The 25624-nt window shown below is 41.0% G+C and overlaps 1 protein-coding gene across 4 annotated transcripts in view; it reads left to right on the forward strand.

The window, feature by feature from the left end:
- ATG7 (autophagy related 7) overlaps nucleotides 1-25624 on the forward strand; it is a 153544-nt gene that overhangs the window by 13899 nt on the left and 114021 nt on the right. For all 4 annotated transcript variants that reach the window (XM_083488937.1, XM_083488936.1, XM_083488935.1 and 1 more), the window contains exons 10-16: nucleotides 1657-1801; nucleotides 3020-3178; nucleotides 6496-6690; nucleotides 8460-8663; nucleotides 8946-9061; nucleotides 9204-9279; nucleotides 12631-12711. In XM_083488937.1, the coding sequence (XP_083345063.1) occupies nucleotides 1657-1801; nucleotides 3020-3178; nucleotides 6496-6690; nucleotides 8460-8663; nucleotides 8946-9061; nucleotides 9204-9279; nucleotides 12631-12711 (976 nt within the window). The remainder of the gene's footprint in view (nucleotides 1-1656; nucleotides 1802-3019; nucleotides 3179-6495; nucleotides 6691-8459; nucleotides 8664-8945; nucleotides 9062-9203; nucleotides 9280-12630; nucleotides 12712-25624) is intronic.

Raw genomic sequence — 25624 nt, forward strand, 5'->3', positions numbered from 1 at the left:
GTTTCTGATATTTCAGCAATTTTACCAATGCATTTTCAGGTTTTTCTTCCTCCCTTCTTAGATGGTGAGATTTAAAGCCTTCTTTTTAAATTAAAGTTGTGGGTTCTTGGGAGACTTGGGGTTTTGTAAACTAGAAAAGTATTATAAGGACTTGTATGTTATAACAAGCAGGAAATCTGCAGCTGAAAAATGGTCTGTTCTGTTTCCCTGCTACATTTTCACCCTAATTGTGAGGAGAGCTTAAACATAGCCATTTGGGGCTTCTCTTCCAATTATTCTGATACTTTCATAAATTTTGATGCCAAATTCTGCTTTCATATTTAGATGAAAAGCTAAATTAAGTTTTAAATAAATACATGAAATCTGAAAAAACGGCCTGCATAAGTTTGCTGGAGTATGTAGCAAAATATTTTTGCAGACAGCTGAAGAATTCAAGTTAGCAGGGTAGTAGTTTTATTTCAAGTTTGGTTTTACAAAATTGTTTATCAATATTTTAGATTAGCATTCTTTTCTCTAGATTGTGTCAGATAGTGTTACAACAGGGTTATATTTGGATATTGTATGGATACATTTTATATTTTCTATTTAATATTGGCATAATTTACAATCCTTCCAGTACAGTGGTACCTCGGGTTACATACGCTTCAGGTTACAGGTTACAGGGGGCAGATTCTGAATGGGGAGAAGAAAATCAGAAGTTCCATTGTTTAAACCAACTTCCAGTTGAATTTAAATTCCATGAACAGGCAGACATTGTTCAGTGTCGCCCTATAAATTTTTCACTATCTGATTTACCATTGTAAATGAGCACATCATATCTAGGAACACAAACAGGAGATAATTTGTTCTTGTTCCTGTATTACTGGGGTGGAAATACCGTATTTTTTGCACCATAACACTCACTTTTTTCCTCCTAGAAAGTAAGGGGAAATGTCTGTGCGTGTTATGGAGGAAATGCCTACGGGTGGCATGCCTACGGATTTTCCTCCTCTAAAAACTATGTGCGTGTTATGGTCGGGTGCGTGTTATAGCGTGAAAAATACGGTAATTCTGACAGGTTCTTCTAAGTGACAGAGCAGTACAAGAGTGATCTCTTTGGATGAGGGTGTTATAATCTGATCTGATGCTGCCTCTGTTACATGTATAAAAAGCTGATAAGGCTTTAACCAAGACAGCTAAATTTATTGCAGAACCTAAATGTTAGATTTTCTTTTTTGTCCTATAGCTTTTAGACTGTGGTGATATTAGTTGTCTTAATACAGTGGTACCTCGGGTTACATACGCTTCAGGTTGGTTACAGACGCTTCAGATTACAGACTCCGCTAACCCAGAAATAGTGCTTCAGGTTAAGAACTTTGCTTCAGGATAAGAACAGAAATTGTGCTCCGGCGGCACGGCAGCAGCAGGAGGCCCCATTAGCTAAAGTGGTGCTTCAGGTTAAGAACAGTTTCAGGTTAAGAACAGACCTTCGGAATGAATTAAGTACTTAACCCGAGGTACCATTTGGAGATGGGGACAAGAAGAAAATGTAATGCACTATTGTAAGCTATAATTAAAATACAGAGGAGATGAAGGACATCAGTGGTGTACTGATGTTTCAACCGAAGGGGGCGAGCATAACCAGTCTTTAACTTCCTGTTCTATTTTAATTTATAGGTTAGCTGAATCATCGGTGGATCTTAACCTTAAATTGATGTGTTGGCGGTTAGTGCCTACTCTTGACCTGGAGAAAGTTGTGTCTGTGAAGTGTCTTCTCCTAGGAGCTGGTACGCTGGGTTGTAGTGTAGCCAGAACTTTGATGGCAAGTACTGAAGCTACTCCACATATTCAAACCTGTCCCATTATTTTGTATCAGTATCTATGAAGCAAAATAGGTGTCGAAGAAGAGTCCTCCTTTCTTCCTCCTGTTCATGGGATTCTCTCTTTGACAGCCCCTACCCTGGAGGCTCAAAAGTGTGCTCCCACAAGAGTTGTTAACATGCAGGAAGCAGGCTGCGCCATAGTATCCTTCGCAATCAGATGTACAAAATTTGCCAAACTATACCTTAACAAATGAACACTATCTACCGTATTTTTCGCTCTAGAAGATGCACCAGACCACAAGACGCACCTAGTTTTTGGAGGAGGAAAACACACAAAAAAATATTCTGAATCCCATAAGCCAGAACAGCAAGAGGGATCGCTGTGCAGTGAAAGCAGCAATCCCTCTTGCTGTTCTGGCTTCTGGGATAGCTGCGCAGCCTGCATTCGCTCCATAGGACGCACACACATTTCCCCTTACTTTTTAGGAGGGAAAAAGTGAGTCTTATAGAGCAAAAAATATGGTAATTAAGGTGCATTTAACTCTCCAGGAGTTTGGAATGGAAATGGTTTCTATCAATTGGATGCATCATTTGTTTTTTAGCTGCATTTTTAGTGGCGTAGCGCAGCTTGTGAAATATCAACCTGAATCTTGAGTAAAAGCCTGGGATTAACAGAAATAAAACATAAACTGTGATTAGTGCATATATTCCATTCTCCTCTTCTATTTTACTTTTGCTATTGGTTGAAATAGCATAATTGTTCTCAAAGTGTGAGGTGGATTTCTCTGAGGAGTCATTGAATATGGAATGAGCACACTACTGACCACACTTAGTGTGTGTCCGGAAGATGGCAACACAAGAACGGGCCTTTTCTGTGGTGGCTCCCTGTTTGTGGAATGCTCTCCCCAGGGAGGCTTGCCTGGGCCCTTCATTACATATCTTTAGGCTTGAGGCAAAAAACGTATATAACTAGGCCTTTGGCCAATTAACATTCTATGGCCTTTTAAATGTGTTTGTGGGAGAAGGGTTATTGGTTTGTTTTTGTATATTATGTATTTTGTGTTCTCATTTTGTAATTTTTTTGTTGTGAATCACTCTGTCTTTGGATAAAGGGCGGTATACAAATTTGACAAATAAAAAGTAAAACAAAAAATAGATTAGTGGTAATTCTTGCCTTACTCAAAGAACTATTTCATTGCTTGTGGTTTTCCACTCAGGGATGGGGAGTCAGGAGGATCACTTTTGTGGACAACGCAAAGATTTCTTATTCCAACCCTGTGCGGCAACCACTCTATGAATTTGAAGACTGCCTCGGGGGTGGGAAGTCCAAAGCACTTGCAGCAGCAGACAGGCTCCAAAAAATATTCCCAGGAGTGGTGAGTAAAATGCATTGAGATGTGATTTAATGATCAAAACACTTTATTAGTTTCAATAACGGCCTAGGATTTCTTCTCATGCCCATTCTTCAAAAGTGAACTAAGCCACAAGGAAATAATTCTGATGTTACGGTGACTGACTAGCTTTGACAGCTAGTCATTTACACGGAAAAAAGAACTGAAATTAAACCTGCTTGAAGCAATCAAAATAAAAACGAGGCACAAAGGAAGAGTTTAGGAAAAGTAAACTAAGCACTATTTAGCTGTGCTTAGTTCTTCATCAAAATGAAGTGACAGAGGAAAAGTGTCATCTAGCACAGAGTGTTATTCACACAGCCATAAAAATAATCTCTACCACCATACCATTTATAGCAAATACAGGGTATATCTGTCTTATTAGAGTCCCTTACTTGAAATGCATGCAATTGCAGACTGATAATTCTAATTACATACCAGCTTATTATTTCAGACAGCAATTGCAGGAAAAAAATATTACGCGTTGGCGGAATCCAGTTGATCTTTCTAGCATGACTGCTGCAACGAAGGCATCTGCTAACTGCTTCTTCAAGTGCACGCACCCCCCCAAAAAAAATATAGGTTGGGGACTCAGGAACTGTCTAGGACAGGGCTACAGCTGAGAGGGGAATTGGCAAGAATAGCATGCCTCCCCATTAACTGGTGCCTCTCCTTGGACCGAAAGCCTTTTAAACCAATCATCAGCTTTCCTCAGAAAAAACCTGGAACTGGAGTGTTAAACCAGGATGCCATGCAGCATGAAGTAGAAAATTCAGCACCTTCCTAAATTATATTTATTTGCATATTTACATTTCTAACTCGCCCTTTATCAGAACATTATATTAGGATAAGCTCCAATCACATAAACAGTAGGCAGCCATGGAAAGATGGAAGAAAACTAGCCCTACAGGTGTTGTCTGAAAGACTGCGCTGTGTATTTTGGGTTGTATTCAGTACTGTGTGCACTAAGTTCTGCCCTTCCTCTGCTCTCCCTGTCTGCTGCCAAAATCTACTCTAGAGGATCCCCAACCCTTTGGGGTAGATTTTGGGGGTGCACACAGGGCTGGAGAGGAGAGGGAAGCTCCATTATGCAAGTGGAAGCCAGTTGCACAAGCTGAACTGTTGGACACAAGGCTTTATATAAACATTTCTGCCCCATCAGTTCACTCCTCTGGGCGGCAAGAACAATAAAATGAATAATAAAACCAGTCATAATTAGGCTCTGTCTGCACGAGACATGTGGAAACTGTTTCGATTTAACAGTTTCATTATTGGTTTTTATTGCAGTTGGAGCTTTTTAATTAGTCTCACAACCGTCTCACTTATACAAAATATTTCTCCATTCGTAATTATTGACAGCTTTTACTAAACGGAACTAAATTTCTCAGCCTTGTGAATCCTCCAACTAACTCCCTGTGCATAGGTTTTGTTGTTTAATCAACAGCCTTCATATTTGGGCTCTGCTTTTGGGATCTGACTGCTCCATTTTTGAGGGACTACATACTGTAACTTCCCTAAATCTCCTAATCTTGGTTGGAGTATTAGGAGTATGCTGTGGGCTTAGGTGTTCCCCTTTCACGCTCTGAATTTTGGTAATGGCCTTTGACTGGCCTTGACTGTCCAGGGGTCCTTTACCTTTTTTTTTTAACCTTACTCAAACATCTCAACCACACTAAATGGCCCCCCACCCCCCACTTGTGTGGGCAACAATCCTTAGTAGATCCACTTTGCCCATCTTTCAGAAGCACTGTGTTGGATACAACCACCTGTGGTTTTTCAAAGGTGCCATTCCATGCTACTGAAAGATTCTCTACAATTTGAAATAATATGTTTTTCTTATGCCATCTGCTGGTCAATAAGCTCAACTACACAACAAATCTGAGCTTTGTATTAACAATACAGTGGTACCTCAGGTTAAGAACTTAATTTGTTCTGGAGGTACGTTCTTAACCTGAAACTGTTCTTAACCTGAGGTACAACTTTAGCTAATGGGGCTCCTGCTGCCACTGTGCCACCACCACACAATTTCTGTTCTCATCCTGAAGCAAAGTTCTTAACCCGAGGGACTACTTCCGGGTTAGCAGAGTCTGTAACCTGAAGCATCTGTAACCTGAGGTACCACTGTATCTTATATGCAGTCTTAGGTCACCCTGTGTTTTTAAATGTGTTATTTTAAAATGAAACCCATTTGGCTGATTGTACACACAAATAACAAGGTTATTTTTGAAATACTGTCTTCTTTCAACTAGCAAATCAGAGCGTGCTTCGTGTACTGAAATACTGTTTTGACATGTACCAGATGTAATTCACTGAATCTGAGTATGGATGCTGCTGGTGTACCTCCCAGCCCATTGCTCAGCAGCTTCCCTGGCCAAGCTGACAGAGGTGCTCTTGGAGCTGGTTTTGTAGAATATCTTCACCGTAGTGCTACGGTGGCCTCAAGTGTGCTGTGACAGCAGGGCTGGTCTCTGCCTCCAGAGACATACAGAATCCAACAGTTCTTGAATGCTGTGGGGGGATTTCCTTGTTGACATTGTTGATGCTTCTGCTGAGGCCCTACTCTGGTTTTTCCTGGCTGCCCCCCCCCCTGCAGAGGGCATGTGTTTGTGTCCTGGGTAGAGTTAGGTATGTGGTGGGTGGTGGGAGACAGACAGAACACAGTGAAAAATTGGCAGGCCATTCAAAATAGCGGAGGTACGTAGCTAGTAATGTCGCAGGCACCATCCTATTAATGCCCTTGATAGCGATGCTCTAGTATAGCATACAAAAGAGCCAGGCTTGCTGGTGTGAGAATGACTTGTTTTCTGCTGGAAAGAAAATGAGGATTTCCTGACAATGAGGAGTACATACAGGGGATAACATCATCTGGGTAGATTCGTGACAGCAGAGAATTCCATCAGGAAAACTATAGTCTCTAGGAAGGCTCTTAATGTTTCCACAAATGTATGGCTTGCTTTTTGTTTTTGCTTTGTGAAGGCACAATAAACTCCGCATTAATTATTCTTAAAACAGCTGTCCAGTAATAGGGAACCTTTATGAAATGGCCCTCTCTCTCTTTAAAGCAGCCACAACTGCAGCCCGGCTGTGATTCTAAATGCAGATGAAATAATCCATGTTATGATGGTTAAAATAGTTCTATTCTCCTCAGTATTGCAATTTTGCTGGAGCCTGCTGGTGCCTGCTGGCTTAATTACATGAAATAACCAAACATATTAACAAGTGGGTTTACCTAATTATGGTTAAAAGTTGTATTCTGTGTGAAAATATGTGTGTTACTCTTTTCTTTCTGCTTCATTTTTTAGAATGCTGAAGGTTTTAATATGAGTATCCCAATGCCAGGTCACCCAGTAAATTTTTCTGACGTCACCTTGGAGCAGGCCCGCAAGGATGTGACACAACTGGAGGAGCTCATTGATGCCCACGATGTCATCTTTTTGTTAATGGACACCAGGGAAAGCCGGTGGCTTCCTGCTGTTATTGCAGCCAGCAAGAGAAAGGTATCCTACTTCATTAGTATCCCAGAGGCCATGATGTAAGTGGCGCATTGTAGTCTGTGGTGGCCATTCAAAAGCTTTTGCAGTTGCTGTTTTAACACAAATCAAACCCTTCAACTGCAAACATTTCCCAATGACTTAATGCTCGTAGCTATCTTCTGCTTGGAATCTCCCTCAGACTGAAACAGCTTAGTTGTCAGTGTTAGTGTGACATGCTCAGTTCCATTTGCGCATTATTATAATCACATTTCTGACTGGCCTTTATGGCAAGACCCTGTGTATATATCCTAATATTTTGAAGGGGAGTGGTATCCAGGAACATATCTCTGCATACTTGCTTGGCAAAGGATAATGTATTGTATTAAAATATAGCTTAGAGTTTTGATCAAGACTTCTGCTGCTTCCGGTTTTTTTCTCTTTTAATTTGGTTTTATAACTTTAATTTGGCTTGTAAAAATTGAATAAATATTAATAATTTCTTAAGGTATTTATGTACTTCTGCTAGTAGCCTAAGGGTAGTTGTAGTCTGTTGAACACCAAGGATGCTGGCAACTGTATTTGATCTGTCAGGTTGTGGCTATTAGTTTCCATCTTCAACAGTTTTTACCACTTACTTAAAAGAAAAGAAAAGAAAAGAAAAGAAGCTTACATGTGTTTGTGGGAATAGCTACTGAAGACCTGGAGAATTATCTTCTTATTTTTCCAGTCTGTAGAAGTACTAGGGGTGGAAATCATCAAGCTGAAATAAAAATAGTTTACAGGCTATGTATATGATAATTTTGAAGTGAAACCTGTGTAGTGTCAGATGAAATGATGTAATGAAATTATCAGAGTATATAACTACTGTACTTTTTGTTCTTGTTCTAAGCTTTGTTGAAATAGCAAGATATGGGCAAGATCCCAAAGTAGATAACAGGATGGGTCTCTAAACCTCTCTTTCTCTTTCTTTCTTTCTTTCTCTCTCTCTCTCTCTCTTGCCTTGGGTTTGTGAACTCATCTTAAGTCAAGGTATAGAAGCGAGGTTGGAAAACAGGGATCTAGCCATGGACTTGTATCCAACTATCCCACAACAGTTGCAACCAGTGATGCCAGTCAGTGGAATGGGGAGAGAAGCAAGCCATTTTGGGTGGTTTCCCTGTCTCCCTGCAGTAGCTGCTTTCCTCCTATCTGATCTAGAACGTCCCCCAGGCCTCTGTAGTATATTTGGGGCAGGCATGAAGGTTGCAGGGAGGGAAGGGGAGTTGCTGAGAATGACTTCGCTCCCTTTCCTACCTACGGAAGCCTTCAATCAGCTGAACGATACCATTGGACACAACTCATAGTTTCCAATCTGGGTTTGTACATAGTTTTCTGTTTGGATTTACACAGAATAACTATGGCTTCCAGCAAGCCCGGGAGGAAGGAAAGGAATCACAGTGCATGAAGGTGATGAGGGAATATGTGCATCCAAGGGTCCTTCATGTAGCACAGGAGCAGCCAATGTGTTCTCCAGATGTTGTTGGTCTCCAACTCCCATGATCCCCGATCACTGGTCATCCTGGCTGTGGCGGATAAGAATCAGAGTCAAAAGCACCCGGATGCCACGTTGGCTACCCATGATGTAGTAGCATTATCAATAACTTATTTCGTCTATCAGTAACTTATTTTGTGAACAACATTTACAATATATTGCCATATTTCTGTAATTTTTACCCCACAATAAATAGGTTTTCGCTTGTTCACCTGCATTTGATTTGATTCTCACTTTCTATACTTTTCCTTGTTTTGTACAGCTGGTAATCAATGCTGCCCTGGGATTTGACACCTTTGTTGTGATGAGACATGGACTGAAGAAGCCAAAGCATCAAGAGGTGGGCGATTCTCCCTGCAATAATCCTTCAGCTTCAGCCGATCTTCTGGGATCATCGCTCTTTTCAAATATCCCTGGTTACAAACTTGGTTGCTACTTCTGCAATGACGTTGTGGCACCGGGAGATGTAAGTATAATTGATGTGAATTGCAACTTATTGTGTTATTGTGTTTTATAGATTTTTAATACAATCTGTCTCTGCAACCTTTCAGTGTGTTGTTGTTGTTGTTGTTGTTATTATTATTATTATGAAGAATATCACTTTAAAATCATTATATTTTCCCCTGAGAGCACAATGGTCCATTTGTTAGCATTCGTTTTAAAAGATAGCCTTTAAAACGTTTTGCACAATTATGCAGATAAAAAGAACTTAAAAGTATAACATTGTGAGAGCTGCCTTCCTTTGTAGTCCACCAGGGATCGGACATTAGATCAGCAGTGCACAGTCAGTCGACCAGGACTAGCCATGATAGCAGGAGCCCTTGCTGTGGAATTAATGGTATCCATTTTGCAGCACCCAGAAGGGTAAGTCATATTTGTGTGGGTGGAGTCATGTTTTCACAAAACATTAATAAAATTAATTAATCAAAATAATAATTCTAGATTATTAATAAATGGAATTAATTAACTGAATACATCTCCCTTCTCTCCCCTCCTTTTTTGTTAGTGGCTATGCCATTGCCAGCAGTAGTGATGACAGAATGAATGAACCTCCCACCTCTCTTGGGCTTGTGCCACATCAGGTTAGTAAACCAAAAATAAACGCCATTGAATTGCTATGTCCTGATATAGAAATGTGTCAAATAGACCCACTTGGCTTATAACACTGAACCCATGGCTAAGCATGAGTATGCGACCATGACAATACTCATAGTAAAAATTCTGGTTTCTTTGCACCTCCCTTGATCTGGCTGCTGCTGTGCATGGCCTGAGCTAGGCCATGAGTTGCCTTACAAGTGCGAATCCAGGTTGGGATGTGTTATGTCTCTTCTGGAAGTAGTGAGAGGAGAGGGGATGTGGTCTGTGGAGGGTCCTGAGGGCTAGGGCTGCCCTTGAGCCTGAGGTTCACCCCACCCCCTTACAAAAGATTATATCCAGCTAAATTATCGCACAAGGAGAATAAATGTTGCCTCTGCAATATAACCAGTGTGGTGTAGTGGTTAAGAGTGGTAGTCTAATCTGGTGAACTGGGTTCACGTCTCTGCTCCTCCACATGCAGCTGCTGGGTGACCTTGGGCTAGTCACACTTCTCTGAAGTCTCTCAGCCCCACTCACCTCACAGAGTGTTTGTTGTGGGGGAGGAAGGGAAAAGAGAATGTTAGCCGCTTTGAGACTCCTTCGGGTAGTGATAAAGCGGGATATCAAAGCCAGACTCTTCTTCTACTTCTTCCTCCTCCTTTGCCTTATTTGAGCCCCCTCAGCTGTCCCTAAATCTGCCTCAGAGGGTTGGAAGACATGCCCCACAAAGCAGATTTGAAGAGCGTTGAGGTGGAGGGTTAAGTTCTGCTGCAATTTCAGGAGACGTTCTGGGCTTGCAATGGTTTAGTTGGATGTAACCCAATATTGTTAACTAGTTAAATCCACTTGCTATGACATCCAGCGACCTGTTTATGCAAGAGCTTTCCTTTTTAATTATTGGTAATTGAACTGATTATTATACTAAGACTAGTTTTTGGGGTTTTTAAAAGTGCAATTACTATTGGGTTTTTTAAGTCACCAGTGGATGCTGCCTCTTAAGTGACCCCGACAATTCTCCTGTTACTTGTTAGTTCTGTTAACGTTTTCAAAACTACCCTTTTGCTCTTTTCAGCAAGGAAATAGATTGAGATAAGACTAGCTTGTAAAAGCTAAGTTGTACAAAGTGCTAAGAAATCATCAGGGTTTGTGTGTGTGTGTGCTTTCAAGAATTGATTGTACAATGATGCATAGTTAGTTGAACTGCAACATGTTATCCTTTAGGGTCAGTTTTTTCTTTTTTCCTCATTGTTTTCACAAATGCTTTCCTGCTGGCTAAGAAGATGTAATACTATCCCACTTCTGTTTGCTGATACCATATCCATTTAGAATGAGGAGGGAGAGCTTTCTTTGGGCCAGAGCTCTCTCTTCTAATGCTTATCTGAATCAGGGCAAATTTTGGTGGTGGACCAGAAGCTAATTAATTTGATCTTTTCCTCTCATAGTAGTATTTTTCTTCTTGCCCTTTATGGTCTTCTTGCTGTGAAGCAGTCATCTTCTCTGAATGTTTCACAAACTGGACACAAATGCACATAACTATATCACAAAAATTATTAGTAAAATTATTTCCTTGTTAGCGGAGAATTTCTTAAGGGTTGTAACTCTGAACCTTCTGTGGCAGAGATTTATTTTATTTATTTATTTATCTATTTATTTATTTATTTCATTTGTTTATATTATTTATTTATTTATTTCATTTATATCCCACTTTTTCCTTCAAAGAGCTCAAGGTGGCACACATGGTTCTCTCCCCCCCCCCATTTAATGCCCAGTACAACCCTGTGGTGTAGGTTAGGTGGAGAAGCATTGAGCAGCCCAGAGTCACCCAGCTTCAAAGCTTCATGGCCGAACAAGGATTTGAACCTTTATCCCCCAGGTTGTTGTCCCACACTCTAACCATGACACCGCAATGGCCTGGATGGGTATTAATTTAGTCTTTAATTTTTCTTTTTCTTACTACATGCCCTCTTCAACATCTTAATATCAGCTCAGTTTATTCTTTGCCCGCAGTTTTTGCTTCAGAATAAAATACCCACTGTTGTTTTAATAATGTTTTTTTAAGATTACAAAGCAAGGTAGTTAATAGTCTGTTTAAAGAACCAGTTCAATAATTTTGTTTCCTTTAAAGACACTTCAAAATTAAAAGGGGTCATCCCTCTTGCACTGGCCATATTGGTGCAGGGTAAGATGTAGGTAACCTAAACAGTAGCAATATATCAAATACTGTGATTGAAGTAAGAAGGCATATGTCAAATTCATATAGGCTGATTTTCTGAATATATACTTTAACGCAGTCATGTTCAGTCTGTTACTATTTATATAAGTATTTATGTTTATTTATATTTATATAAGTATATTCTTAAAATAAGCTGGTTTATATAATAGTATATTATTTGCAATTCCAGTTGCAAAAGAATCTGAGCAAGGATACCATAATTTAAACAATAATGGACATGTAACAAGTGAGTTTGGGAAGGTACTACAGTTTGCATCATGCAGTTAAAAGATTCAAAGATCGTTACCCCCCCCCCCCCAAGACATTTAGAATTGAAGTGTTTGATCCTTTACTCTTACAGGATTGGAAAAGATTTACAAGGATTTGATAGATCTGTGGATGCTGTATTCACAATCAGAGTAGCAATTGAACTACTGTAAACAAATACCTGCAAGAACGGGTCCCGTTCTCCATTCTGGATTAATGATTCTGCTCTGTCATGGTTTGGTTTTTTTAAAGAAAACGAAACCATGCTTTTAAGAACACACAGATGTCAGCCACAGAACTCTTGCTTCAGTGCGATTACTGTTTTAGCCATTGAGGAGGAAAGAGATAAAACTAAGAAAGGTGATCCCTTTTATTGGTCTACAGGATCACATTACCTTCTTTGTTCCTCCTGAAGGGCTTATTAAAGCTGGCTGGCTGACTGGAAATTTCAGTTGCACACACAACTTCTGTAATACACAGAATTGGTTAGTATCAAGCAGCAGGAAACAGAAGTGTGTGCACCTTTTCCATTTCAGAATGGCTGCAGAGCAAGAACCTGAACAATACATTCAGTAGCAACAGTCGTCATGCTTTCTTCTTTTCTCTCAGTTGTTGCTTGCTGCAGTCAAGAAGTTTCAACTCCAGGTGGTGCTGTTTCTGTATACAGTGAGATAAAAATGCATGCTAGTCCTCCTACCTGCACAACCAAAACATATCATGCGCCAAGTCAGTTTCAGCAGAAAGGCCTGCTGAAGTCTGTCTACTTGTGCCACAAATAATGGGCATCTTGGCTATACTTTCTTCAAAAGATGGTGCTTGCAAAACTCAGCCAGCACAATATTAATATCATATTGCTGCCTATCTCTTTGACTTGCAGATTCGAGGGTTTTTATCAAGATTTGATAACGTCCTTCCCGTCAGCCTGGCTTTTGACAAATGCACTGCCTGTTCTCCCAGAGTAAGTTTGGTTTTTAATTTAAACTGTTTTTTCCTCAAAACAACGCTTCTGCTTTATCACTGTTGCGTTTTTTACATGCAAGCCTTTCCTTTGTTTATTTTGAGATGTGTACTTTATGTCACTGTTGAGCATTGTGCCACGAACTAAACCTTTCTTAGCCAATATAATCTTAAGTAATTTTCTACCCTCCTTTAAATATGGAATTTCCAAGTCAATTGTCTTAAATGAAACACCTCTCTTTTACCTGTACAAGGTGGTAAATAATATCTTCATTTTTTAGCTCTGTGTTGAATGAAAATAACCCTGCTGCTGTCACCATTGTTACAGGCAGTCATTTAATTTTTTTATTAAAAAATGTTACACACACACACACACACACACACAGTGGTACCTCGGGTTAAGTACTTAATTCATTCCGGAGGTCCGTTCTTAACCTGAAGCTGTTCTTAACCTGAAGCACCACTTTAGCTAATGGGGCCTCCTGCTGCCGCCGCGCTGCCAGAGCCCGATTTCTGTTCTTATCCTGAAGCAAAGTTCTTAACCTGAAGCACTATTTCTGGCTTAGTGGAGTGTGTAACCTGAAGCATATGTAACCTGAAGCGTATGTAACCCAAGGTACCACTGTATATGTATCCTTCACAAAGTCTTTCTAATGGAGGTGAGTCCAGCTGTCAGCGGAGGTGACCTGCCTCATTACCACCATCTCTCCTCCTTCCAAAGCCAGAATTTGTGGTGGCAAGTGGGAGTGCGGAAGGCAGGAAGACCAAAAGTAGCCACAGTCAAAGCCAGTGCTAGGCAGAACCAACTAATTCTAGTTTTGAAGCCACCTTCCTCCCTGCTGAGGCAACACTTGTAGGAGAAAGAAGCTGACAGGCCGTGCAACCCCCCCGGATTGTTTGCAAGCAAGAAGGGGGACAGGTGGGGCCGGGCTGAGAGCAGGATGAGATTGTTGGTGCTCCCTTTGCCCTAATACACTCAGATCCATGGTGCATCGCTCTTTTTATTTTATAGAAGTGTGTGTCTTCACTGGCCCTTCTCCTTCCATGTCTCAGTTTTTGTAGCATGTACCTTCTTCCACTCCTTTCCAGTGATTGATAGTGCTTGAAGCTAAGTAATAATTGTCAAGTTTGTTGTTAAGCCACTTTGGATAAGCTTAGGAATGTGGAAACCTCTATAGCATGGATCCTTTCCTTATCACTCTGGAAATGGCAGACATTGAATGTTGGTTGGAAAGATCCCATCCCATAGCTTCTTTCCCTGCTTATTTTGTTCTAGTTCCCAGGAGAGCAAATGTTAGTGTGGAAAGGAGCTCTAATGGATTCCCCTTGGTCCTATTCTTCTGTTGTTTCTGGAAAAGCATGGGGAAATCATGCAATACTGCACTTCTAAGATATTCTCCAAAGATGCCCGCAATCTGTTTGCTGAACTCCGCCACTTTCCCCTATTGGCCTAGCCTCAAACTCAGGGTGAAAATGAGCTCAGTACTAGCCAAAATATTTTTCTGGCTTAGGTGGAACCCAACTACCCAGTTGCTAGGGCTAATACAGTGGTACCTCGGGTTACGTACTTAATTCGTTCTGGAGGTCCATTCTTAACCTGAAACTGTTCTTAACCTGAAGCACCACTTTAGCTAATGGGGCCTCCTGCTGCCGCCGCGCCGCTGCTGGGCAATGACTGTTCTCATCCTGAAGCAAAGTTCTTAACCTGAGGTACTATTTCTGGGTTAGCGGAGTCTGTAACCTGAAGTGTATGTAACCTGAAGCGTATGTAACCCGAGGTACCACTGTACTTTTATTATTTATACCCTGCCCATCTGGGTGGGTTTCCTCAGCCACTCTGGGCAGCTTCCAACAAAGATTAAAAGGTAAAGGTAAAGGTACCCCTGCACGTACGGGTCAGTCGTGACCGACTCTGGGGTTTCGTGCTCATCTCGCTTAAGAGGCCGGGAGCCAGCGCTGTCCGGAGACACTTTCGGGTCACATGGCCAGCGTGACAAAGCTGCTCTGGCGAGCCAGCACCTGTGCAGCGCACGGAAACACTGTTACCTTCCCGCTATAAAGCGGTACCTATTTATCTACTTGCACTTAGGGGTGCTTTCGAACTGCTAGGTGGGCAGGAGCTGGGACCGAAGTCCTAGGCACTGAGGTTTTACCCACAGCGCCACCCACGTTCCAACAAAGATTAAAAATACATTAAAACATCAGTCATCAAAAACTTCCCTAAACTGCCTTCAGATGTTTTCTAAATGTCAGATAGTTGTTTATCTCTTTGACATCTGATGGGAGGGTGTTCCACAGGGTGGGCACCACTACCGAGAAGGCCCTCTGCCTGGTTCCCTGTAACCTTACTTCTCTCGGGGAGGGAACCGCCAGAAGACCCTCAGTGCTGGACCTCAGTGTCTGAGCAGAACAATGGGGGTGGAGACACTCCTTCAGGTATGCCGATGCCATTTTTTAAAATCTTATTGCAACTTTCAGGTCTCAATTTCTGCCTTTATCTATCACTCACTCCTTCTGATTGTGCCCCCAAAAGAGGCTGATTGACCCTTACAGCTGGCTGGCCCCAAATGAACTCTTTAGCTGCCCTGTATTCATTTTCTCCTCTCACGCCCAGAAGCCCATTCCTTTTCTTCTTCCTTAATCCTTCTCTATCATACTTTGGCAGAATAAATGACACATACATGCTAACCAGAGTACACTATGCAAACATGCACCAGTGTAATGAATTATTCTCATTATTTGGCTTCTTCTTACTCAGAAGTTTGACATTTAGTGTAGACTAAATCAAACATACGTTCACAATCAGCCTTTGAGGCCTTCTCAGTTCTGCAGCAGTTTTCTGGGGTAAGTCCATGTTTAAGCAATCACCTTGACTGGGATATATTGCTGTGAATGCTGAGTAGGTCTGACTCATAATCTGGCTCACACATTAAGTGCTATTATTTCAGTCATGCCAGATTCATTGCCGGCATTTCTCTTTAATTTCAGAAAACAACAGCACATCCTTCATACACCAATTTTAAATATCTAAGGCCTTCCAAGGTGGTTTTGGGAATTGGGTTGGGGTCAGGGACATAGTATAAGAAAGGCCTTATAAAAAAAGTGGAACCTTTCCTGCTATAAATTCGCCTGTTGCAGTGGAATGCCAGTCAGTCTTTCTAATATAACTGCTGTACTTTGTCATGACTACAATAACCTTCCTGACATTTGCTGTTCAAATTCCTCATAACGTATGAGAGCATGAGCTGTGAGCCAGGAAGCCTCTGGTTCAAATATTACTTCATCTGAGAACATACTAAGAGGCCTCAGGCAAGCTGCCATTGCCTCCGTCCCAGTCCCTCCCCCTTCTGCTATGTGAGAATTAGCTTACATGACTGATACAACTGAAACGATAGAAATGCTTTGATTTTCTTTTCCATGCCCCTGCCCAAAGTGTGGAAGTAAAATGCAGATGGAACCTTTTCCCTGTTTCAGGTTTCTGGGGAAAAAATGGGAGGGATGGGGAGAGATGTGTTAGGAAATGATTTCCTCATTGTGGTCATTTTAAGAGCCCTGCTTTACATAAACAGGTTTGATGATTTAATAAAATCTGACTTGGGTTTTAACAGCTGTGCTATTCCCATAGTGATCACTTTTCATGTGGTGAGAATATTAAATTACTTTTTCTGCTGAAAAGGTTGCTTCAAGGGTACATGTATTTCCTTACAGTATAAAAGTAACATTTATTTACATGTTCAGCTTGAATTTTTAGAATCAAAATATGCTTTGTTGCCTCATAAGATCAAGATTTCTGATGCCAATGACAAATGTAACTACGGCAGTTCAGTTCTATACACTTTCCCCTCTTCATAATGCATTAAATTGTCATTTCATTAAATTGTCATTTAATGCATAAAATTCATTGCATTAAATTGTCGTTTCAATACTGACACTCCCCATGTTTCTGGCTGAATGTTTCTTGGTGCTTGAAACTACGAATAATTTCTTAAAACTTTTTTTTTTTAATGATGCTATTTCTTTTAAAATCTTGCATCCATTTTTTCAGTATAGATATACAGCTGATAAGATATGAAAGGACCTGTATAGGCATCTTAAGCGATTCCATTTCATACTTATTCAGTTCCAGAAATTGCCATATTTCTTTTGGTATTCATGTTGCAACTGTGTCAGAAAGAGAACTGAACAATCAAGGTCCAAGTTACACTTCTGTCAGATAGATCTTCAGCTCCATAAGGTAGCCAATGAGGACTTTTGATGTCCGCTGTGAAGCCAGTACCTTAATTTGGGCCTGAATTTGTCTTCCATAATCACCACCCTTATTAGCAGTACAACTGTTATGACTGGAATGACAAACAGCTGCCTCTAAGATTAGTGATCATGTGCAGCCACTTGGGTGATTGTTGCAAAACAGCGTAGTAAGTATACCCAAGCTTCATTTGTGCCAGTGCTGAAGAGTGTTTCTGGACCGTTCATCAGGAATAACTGTAGCTTAATCTCAGCTGCTTAACCAACCATATATACATCACCACCATAGAGTAACTAAAGCTAATTGAAGGTATCCTTTCCTCTCTTTTCTTAAAAGGTACATCCTGAATTCAGTACTAGTTTCTTTTTAAAAAGAAATATGATTTAAAAAGAGCTGTTTAACAGATGAGGCAAAAGAATCAACATGTATCTATACTGATGTCTTGTGAATCTTTTGAAAAATCAGTAGGCAGAGATACAACGCAAATGGAATCACTGCAGTGTGGTTTGATTATTTAAAGTAGTTATTAAAAAAAACTAAAGAGATACGGAGATTACAACTGTCAAGCTTAAAAGAAACTGCGATATCACATTTCTGAAAATGTGAATAGTAAAAAGTAGAGCACCATTTCACAGTGCTTCAAAAAATTTTGTGCTTTGAAATTTATTTGGCTCCTTATGAAATATCAGTGATGGTACAAGGCACTGTAGGGTTTATTTGAGGGAATTCTTCATTCTTAAGCTACGATTCTAAACATAGCTGTTGACATGCAAGTTCAGTTGAAATTAGGGGTGCATACTTCCAAGTAAATGCATTCAGAACTGAGGTGTGATGTCTTCTATAGCATGCTTGATTTATTGTGCATAAAACTTTGTGAATTACCAATTAATACTACGCTTATAAGTTGAAGGCTCTATAGTTCATTTTTTAGAGTAAAGGTAAAGGGACCCCTGACCGTTAGGTCCAGTCGCGGACGACTCTGAGGCGCTCATCTCGCTTTATTGGCTGAGGGAGCCAGCATGACTAAGCCGCTTCTGGCGAACCAGAGCAGCGCATGGAAATGCCATTTACCTTCCTGCCGGAGTGGTACCTATTTATCTACTTGCACTTTGATGTGCTTTCAAACTGCTAGGTTGGCAGGAGCAGGGACTGAGCAACGGGAGCTCACCCTGTCGCGGGGATTTGAACCACTGACCTTCTGATCAGCAAGCCCTAGGCTCTGTGGTTTAGACCACAGAGCTACCCACATCCCACACATTATTTTTTACTGCAAAGGTTGCTTGAAAATTTCTCACAGCTTAGGACATGGAGGCTGTTTTGATAAATGGAACAGTATTGGTAATGTTCCCAGTTGCAGGGGACTTGGAAATATTGGCAGCCTGTATGTGAGGCACAATTTTTGTGGTGCTCAAGATGCATTTATCCAGCATTTAGTGGGACAAAAGAAGAGTTAATGCTTCTTTGTGCCTACATGAGTGAAGATGGAAGAAAAAGTGGCATGTACGTCAAAACGATTTTGCCTTCCAATTTAAGGCCATCCAAGTTTGTTGATAGGCAGAAAAAGGCTAGCCAAGTTTAAAATACTGGAAGGTCACTTTTCACCTTCCACAGACTAATACTGATGTTTTTCGTAGCTCTTATAAGCAAAATAAAGATCCAGCAAATACATGAAGTTACGTCCTCCATGGATTTCAAATGTAACATAAGAACTGAATTACTCATACAAAGCCACTTAAGAGAACAAAGGCTTTGCAGCCTGAAAGAAAAGGAACTGTTATCCCATACTCTCATTCTAGTCAGTTGTGGGGAGGGGGAATTGCCTGTGCTTTTTTGAAAAGAAACACAGATGTATTTTAAAAGCCTTGGTTTAAAATGAATTCTCTGTAAAATGGTCCTTGACAACTCTCGATCATGTGTCATTTTGCACAGCTGAACTATCTAACAAATAGATTTGGTTCTTCACTCTGGGCATCTAGCCACTTATCCACACAATGCAAGCCTAGCTTTGTTTCACAGTGAAGACATTAATTTGAGTGCTTTTGTCGTGTTTAAAAAAATTGGCTGTCCTTTTTAAGACCTTGCAGGAACTACTGGGACCTGGTTGTTGATAGCCATCTTAGTCTGCAGTTTATATATTTATATATATATATATATATATATATATATATATATATATATATATATGGTCTATTTGCAGTGTAATCTTATGTATGGCACAATATGGCCTGGTCCCCAGTCTGGGAACCAAAAGCTGGTCACATAATTTTAAAGTGGTAATCTCATCCTAAGCAAGAACATCTTGGCTCGTACAATTATGAGTTTTACTTGTAAATAGGAACAATAGTCCTGGTTTGGCTGAATTTCTAAACTGTAGTTTAGCACTACGTGAAAAAAACATTACCTTTTTCTCCAGTGAGGCCAAGAGGAAAAAATTGGAAGAATCTGCTTTCTTGTTTAAGCTTAACCACACTTTGACATTACATCTGACCTGGGATCTTTGGTAAGTTTAAACTGTGCTTTATTGAAACAAGCCCAGATCAGTAACCACATTTGATCGCGTTCAGACATAATGACAAACTGCAGTTAATTTAAACTAGTAAATATATGTTTCTCATCTGCTTGCAACTGGGAGGGAGGGGAGCATGCAATCCAGGGGCTCACTCAGGTTTGTTCACAGAGTTAATAAACTATGGTTTAGCATTACGACCAAACTATATAAAGCAAGGAATATGGTAAGGAGCTCCTATGCTTAAGAAAATGCCATATTATGAACGACACTGTAGCCTATGAAAGGGAATAGGGAATTAATTTATTGAACTTTGGCATCTTACATTATAGTGTTGTCTTTGTTTCTATTTAGCCTTTGAGCAGGGGTAGGCAATCTAAGGCCCTATCGCCTTCTCAATCCGGCCCATGGACAGTCCAGGAATCAGTGTGTTTCACATGAGTAGAATGTGTGCTTTTATTTAAAATGCATCTCTGGGTTATTTGTGGGGCATAGGAATTCGTTCATAATTTTTTTTCAAAATATAGTCAGGCCCACCACATGGTCTGAAGGACGGTGGACCAGCCCATGGCTGAAAAAGGTTGCTGACCCCTGCCTTTGAGTGTTTGTGTTGTTGGAAGATACATTGAGACCAATTGATAGTGAAAGGCAGGGTAAAGGTAAAGGGACCCCTGACCATTAGGTCCAGTCATGACCGACTCTGGGGTTGCAGCGCTCATCTAATTTTATTGGCCGAGGGAGCCGGTGTACAGCTTCTGGGTCATGTGGCCAGCATGACTAAGCGGCTTCTGGCGAACCAGAGCAGCGCACGGAAACACTGTTTACCTTCCCGCCGGAGCAGTACCTATTTATCTACTTGCACTTTGACGTGCTTTCGAACCACTAGGTTGGCAGGGTAGAAATGTTATAAATAAATACATGCTACATGCAAAAGTGCACAGGAGAAGCACAATGACCAACATTGCTTTACTGCAAAGCAGCATTGGGAGAAGACAGTTTGGCACAGAAAAGAAGTAGGTGGAGGTTTCTTAACCCCTTTCTAATTCAACATCTGATTATTATTATTATTATTATCATCATCATCATCATCAAGAAATCTGAAAAATACAGAAATTAGGGTGCCTAGAATTGGAGAACTGGAAATATGGCAGCTGTACTAGAAGGACTGAGATGATTCTAGAACTGAAACCAAGTGAGCTATTCTGACCTTGAATGAACTGAGACTCACGAGGAGGCTCGGAAGGAATCGGGACATGTATGTTTGGCAAAAGAGAGCCTTACAGTTTAAGGACTAGTGAGAGTTCTGCCAGGGATGATTCCTTCAGAATTTGCTGGGTGCCTGGAAGCCGAAATGTGAAATCCCTTCTTTTCAACTGTGCCAAGTTTAAATAGGATTTCCAAGCCTAAGAACTCTTTTATAGCAGATGGTGGTCTTCCCCGTGGCAGCCCCTAAGCTGTAGAATTCCCTCTCCTCAGAGGTGTGACTGGCTGGAACTTCATTATGTACAGTAGCTCTTGTCATATGCTGATGGTGCACCTCTTTACCATGGCCTTGGAAATCTAAGAGATTTAGGGTCCATCCTATTCTCTTGACTGTATTTTTTAAAAACTGTAATATTCTCAAGGGTCTTCCAGCCAAGGAGAACAGCTTTTCAAGGGCTGCAGACAGAATGGCGTTGCGGGGAAGCCCTTTTCCATTCATGGAAAGAAAGTTAGGATCCAAGCCATTGTTGAGTGTGACACTGCAAGGAGCGGAACAGCTAAACAAAGAATTCAATTTTAGCAGACGAGTAACACACTTCTGCTCCACAGAACTTAAAAGCAGTTTATTTATTTATTTAGTTCTGAGACTTTAAAAAGCTTTCAGATACGTAAATTAGATAAGTCATTTATGTTGTTGGCAAACGTACAGAGATAGAGATTATGAAAGTTAAACCTGGGATTGAGAATTTGGCTGCTTTAGCTTCTATATATATATATATCTATTTCCACATTTCTAATTTGGAAGGTATTTGTCACTTAGGGCTTTCTTTTAAGAACTTTGAAAGGGGAAGATCACAGTTCTTTCCTCTCTGTTCTCCTCTGTTCTTTTTTTTTTTTTAAAGAGCAAATCCTTTGATAAATCTTTTTCTGGCACAATGTTACATTAACATCCTTACGTTGTTAGGAACGTGTAATCTAATTCTCTTTAATTAAAGCCGGAAAAGGTTTCTGTTCAGGCTTTGGAAAGTGGTGTTCCATTAGGGGGGAAAGGAACTGGTATTGCCTTAGAGGTGTTGGGTAAAAATCACTAGCATTGTTCTTCCTATAGATAAAGGGGGGGAGCCCTCCAAAGTATTGCATATACTATTATGATACAATAAAAAGAAAATAAACCTCTCCTGAGGCATTTTTGTGATAACACTTTGGTCAACTTATAGTAAAGGAAGAGGAACTGTGATGTGAGTGGAATACAGTGGTACCTCGGGTTACAGACGCTTCAGGTTACAGACTCTGCTAACCCAGAAATAGTACCTCAGGTTAAGAACTTTGCTTCAGGATGAGAACAGAAATCGTGCTCCGGTGGCGCGGCAGCAGGAGGAGGCCCCATTAGCTAAAGTGGTGCTTCAGGTTAAGAACAGTTTCATGTTAAGAACAGGCCTCCAGAATGAATTAAGTTCTTAACCCGAGGTACCACTGTATTTTGGGCTGAAGGAGAGGGGGGTATCACTTTGTACAGTGGTACCTCTGGTTACAAATTTAATTCATTCCGGAGGTCCGTTCTTAACTTGAAACTGTTCTTAACCTGAGACACCACTTTAGCTAATGGGGCCTCCCGCTGCTGCCGCGCTGCGGCGACGCGATTTCTGTTCTCATCCTGAAGCAAAGTTCTTAACCCGAGGTACTATTTCTGGGTTAGTGGAGTCTGTAACCTGAAGCATATGTAACCTGAAGTGTATGTAACCCGAGGTACCACTGTACTCATTTATATTTACTTTGTATACTGTTTGTAACCTGAGGTACCACTGTACTTGTTTACACTGAAAGACATCTGCCATTTTACTGCCCATTCACTCAGTTTGGAGAGATCCTTTTGAAGCTCTTCACAGTTGCTTTTTGTTTTAATCACCAGGAAGAGTGAACATTAATAAAAATTAAAGTGGACCCAGGGCTGTAGAATCCTAAGGAAAAGTTGAGAGCGTTGCTTGCGAGAACCTCAAACTTCTTGGGGGCTTGTACAGGCAGAGCTGCTAAAGTTAGATGAGTGCTGCATGTTTTTAATCCACCCAGCGTGGATGGCATGAAACTCTTTTTCCATAAGAATAATGAACAGAATAGCCCTGCCAGGAAATAGGGCCAGCATATGGCTCTCTTGAGAGTGTTGCAAGCCAGAATGACACAAATGAGTGATACTTGAAACTTATAAAGAGCCTTTCAATCCAAAAGTGGAAACTGAAATGAAACAAGATGGAGGAGAGAAGTCTCAGTGCCTTGGCCAGATACCTTTCTGAGCACACCATACAGTAGGCAGATATTTCTGCTTGCCATCAATCACACTGCAAAAATAATCTGCCATGCACTTCAGTATTGACATTTATGAGCACTTTTACTGTCACTCGGGAATAGATCAAACACTTTCATATCACTACAGATCTTCTTGCTGATACCAAAACAACAGTCTTTCATATAGATGGATTAATAACAGGAAGCTTTTATAGTTGCCACATCCAAGGGTATTTTCTTCCACACACTGATTGTTTTTTATTTAAAATAGTTATTGCAGGAAAGTGAGGAGACGATTCTACAGCCACAGGTTTGGGTACTGCAGCCAAAAATGATGCCATAGCTGACTTGTGGTTGGAAACTCTCCAAGTATTTCAACATAGACCTCCCCATCCTCTTTCCCTCCTGCTCCCCTATTTCCTGTTTGCACCTGTTTCACAAACTTTATTTTTATTATTGTGGCCATAAAGCTGTATAGTACATTTATAACTACAATAAATATAGATGCAGTTTCATTTCTGCACTTGCGTATTCTCGTAATTATTAACAGTGAATCCAACAAGTCAGTTGCCAGATTTACATTTTTCAAATTGTTTCTGAGGCAGAGGGCGTGGTCTGTTGAGATTTTGCCTAGCCATCAGGAGACGGACTTTTGCTGGCTGTTTCACTCATTCCACCTGTGATGCTTCCTGTGCCTTTCACTGCTCCAGCCTCTTCCTAGCATATACAGTGGTGCCCCGCAAGACGAATGCCTCGCAAGACGGAAAACCCGCTAGAGCTAGATGAAAGGGTTTTCCGTTTTGGAGGTGCTTCGCAAAACGAATTTCCCATGGGCTTGCTTCGCAAGACGAAAAAGTCTTGTGAGTTCCTGCGGGGGTTTTTTCCTCCCCCCCCCCCTTTTCCCAAGCCGCTAAGCCGCTTATCAGCTGATCCTAAGCCGCTAAGCCGCTTAACAGCTGATCCGCTAAGCCGCTTATCAGCTGATCCGCTAAGCCGCTAATAGCGCTGAGCCGCTAATGGGCTTGCTTCGCAAGACGAAAAAACCGCAAGATGAAGAGACTTGCGGAATGGATTCTTTTCGTCTTGTGAGGCACCACTGTATACTCTTTTCCCCATGGCATCCGGGTCTGTCATAATTCCAAATGCTTAATAATTGCTCAAAAAACAACATTCTTTTGTATTCGCCCACATACATTGGGCAGAATAATTGCCTTGTCAACAAATCCCTTAGTACACCGTGTGGTGTGTGGCATAAACAAGTAGAACTGATCAGATTTTAACAAGCAGATCGAGCACAAATCTAGCACAAAAGTGTACAGGCATGTGGAAATTACCACAGCTGGCTTTGATTCTGATGCTGTCTTCTACATAATAAGAGTAATTTTTAAAAACACACGGCCTAAGAGAACTAGGTTCTGGATTACATACCTTGCAAGCTAGATCCTATCAGTCATAGAACTGCAGAGTTGGAAGAGACCATGAGGGCCATCTAGACCAGCCCCATGCAGTGCATGAATATTTTGCCCAATATTTTGTGACTTGAACCCATGACCCTGAGATTAAGAGTCTCATGCTTTGCCAGCTTAGTTTATCCAAGGATAATGATAATGTCTGGATTCTTTATTGACCTGAAAAATTGTGGAAGCATTTTGAAAAAAAATATATGTAAACCCTTTATATTTGTGTTGAAGTAATATTCAGCTAGGAAGAGTCTCATCTCCTCATTAGCCTTGAAATTGTGAAATATCACTACAGTGGTGCCCCACAAGATGAATGCCTCGCAAGACGGAAAACCCACTAGACGAAAGGGTTTTCCGTTTTTGAGCTGCTTCGCAAGATGAATTTCCCTATGGGCTTGCTTCGCAAGACGAAAACGTCTTGCGAGTCTTGCCATTTTTTTTCGCTCCCCCCCCTTTTTCTAAGCCGCTAAGCCGCTAATAGCCTTTTAGCCGCTAAGCCTTTAATAGCCACTAATCCGCTAAACCGCTAAGCCGCTAATAGGGTTGCTTCGCAAGACAAAAAAACCGCTAGACGAAGAGACTCGCGGAACGGATTATTTTCGTCTTGCGAGGCACCACTGTATCCCATATTTTCCGGCAGGAAGTATTGACATGTGTTTCGATTAAATACAGTGTTTCATTTTCATAACTTCTTTATTCAGTTGCTAGATGGAATCACTTCACTTGTTCTCACACAGTTCCTCAACTACTTTGATATACTGGACATATATGGTAAAGCATTCTGGGTAGTGTTTGGTGCACTCCTTCCGTCTTTTGGCTGTGTAACAGAATTTCTTTTCCCCTTCCCCCTAATTCTGTTCTGTGGGTTGCCCCAACCCTATGGAGCAGCTTTGGGGAAGCTACATGGTGCACAGGGAGGCAGGGTTGTATTTGAGGGAAGCAGTTCCATGTGGTCTGAGAGAGAACCTTCTCTGCTATCTAATGAAAATTTTCCCCCTCTGAAGCAAGTGACCTCTTAACTTCCATAGTCCCCAGCCAGCATGACCAGTGCTCAGGGATGCTGAGAGTTGTAGTGTCCAACAACATCCAGAAGGCTGTAGTTTTCCCATCCCTGCTTTAGGAGTAATTCCCAATTCACACTAGTAGGTATTTCAACAGGGGAGAAATAGTTTAAATCAGTTATCAGCACCACCATTGCAGCAGATACAGCTTGAATGTT

This window comes from Podarcis liolepis, assembly GCF_965112155.1.
Source record: "Podarcis liolepis genome assembly, chromosome: 2".
NCBI lineage: Eukaryota > Metazoa > Chordata > Lepidosauria > Squamata > Lacertidae > Podarcis > Podarcis liolepis.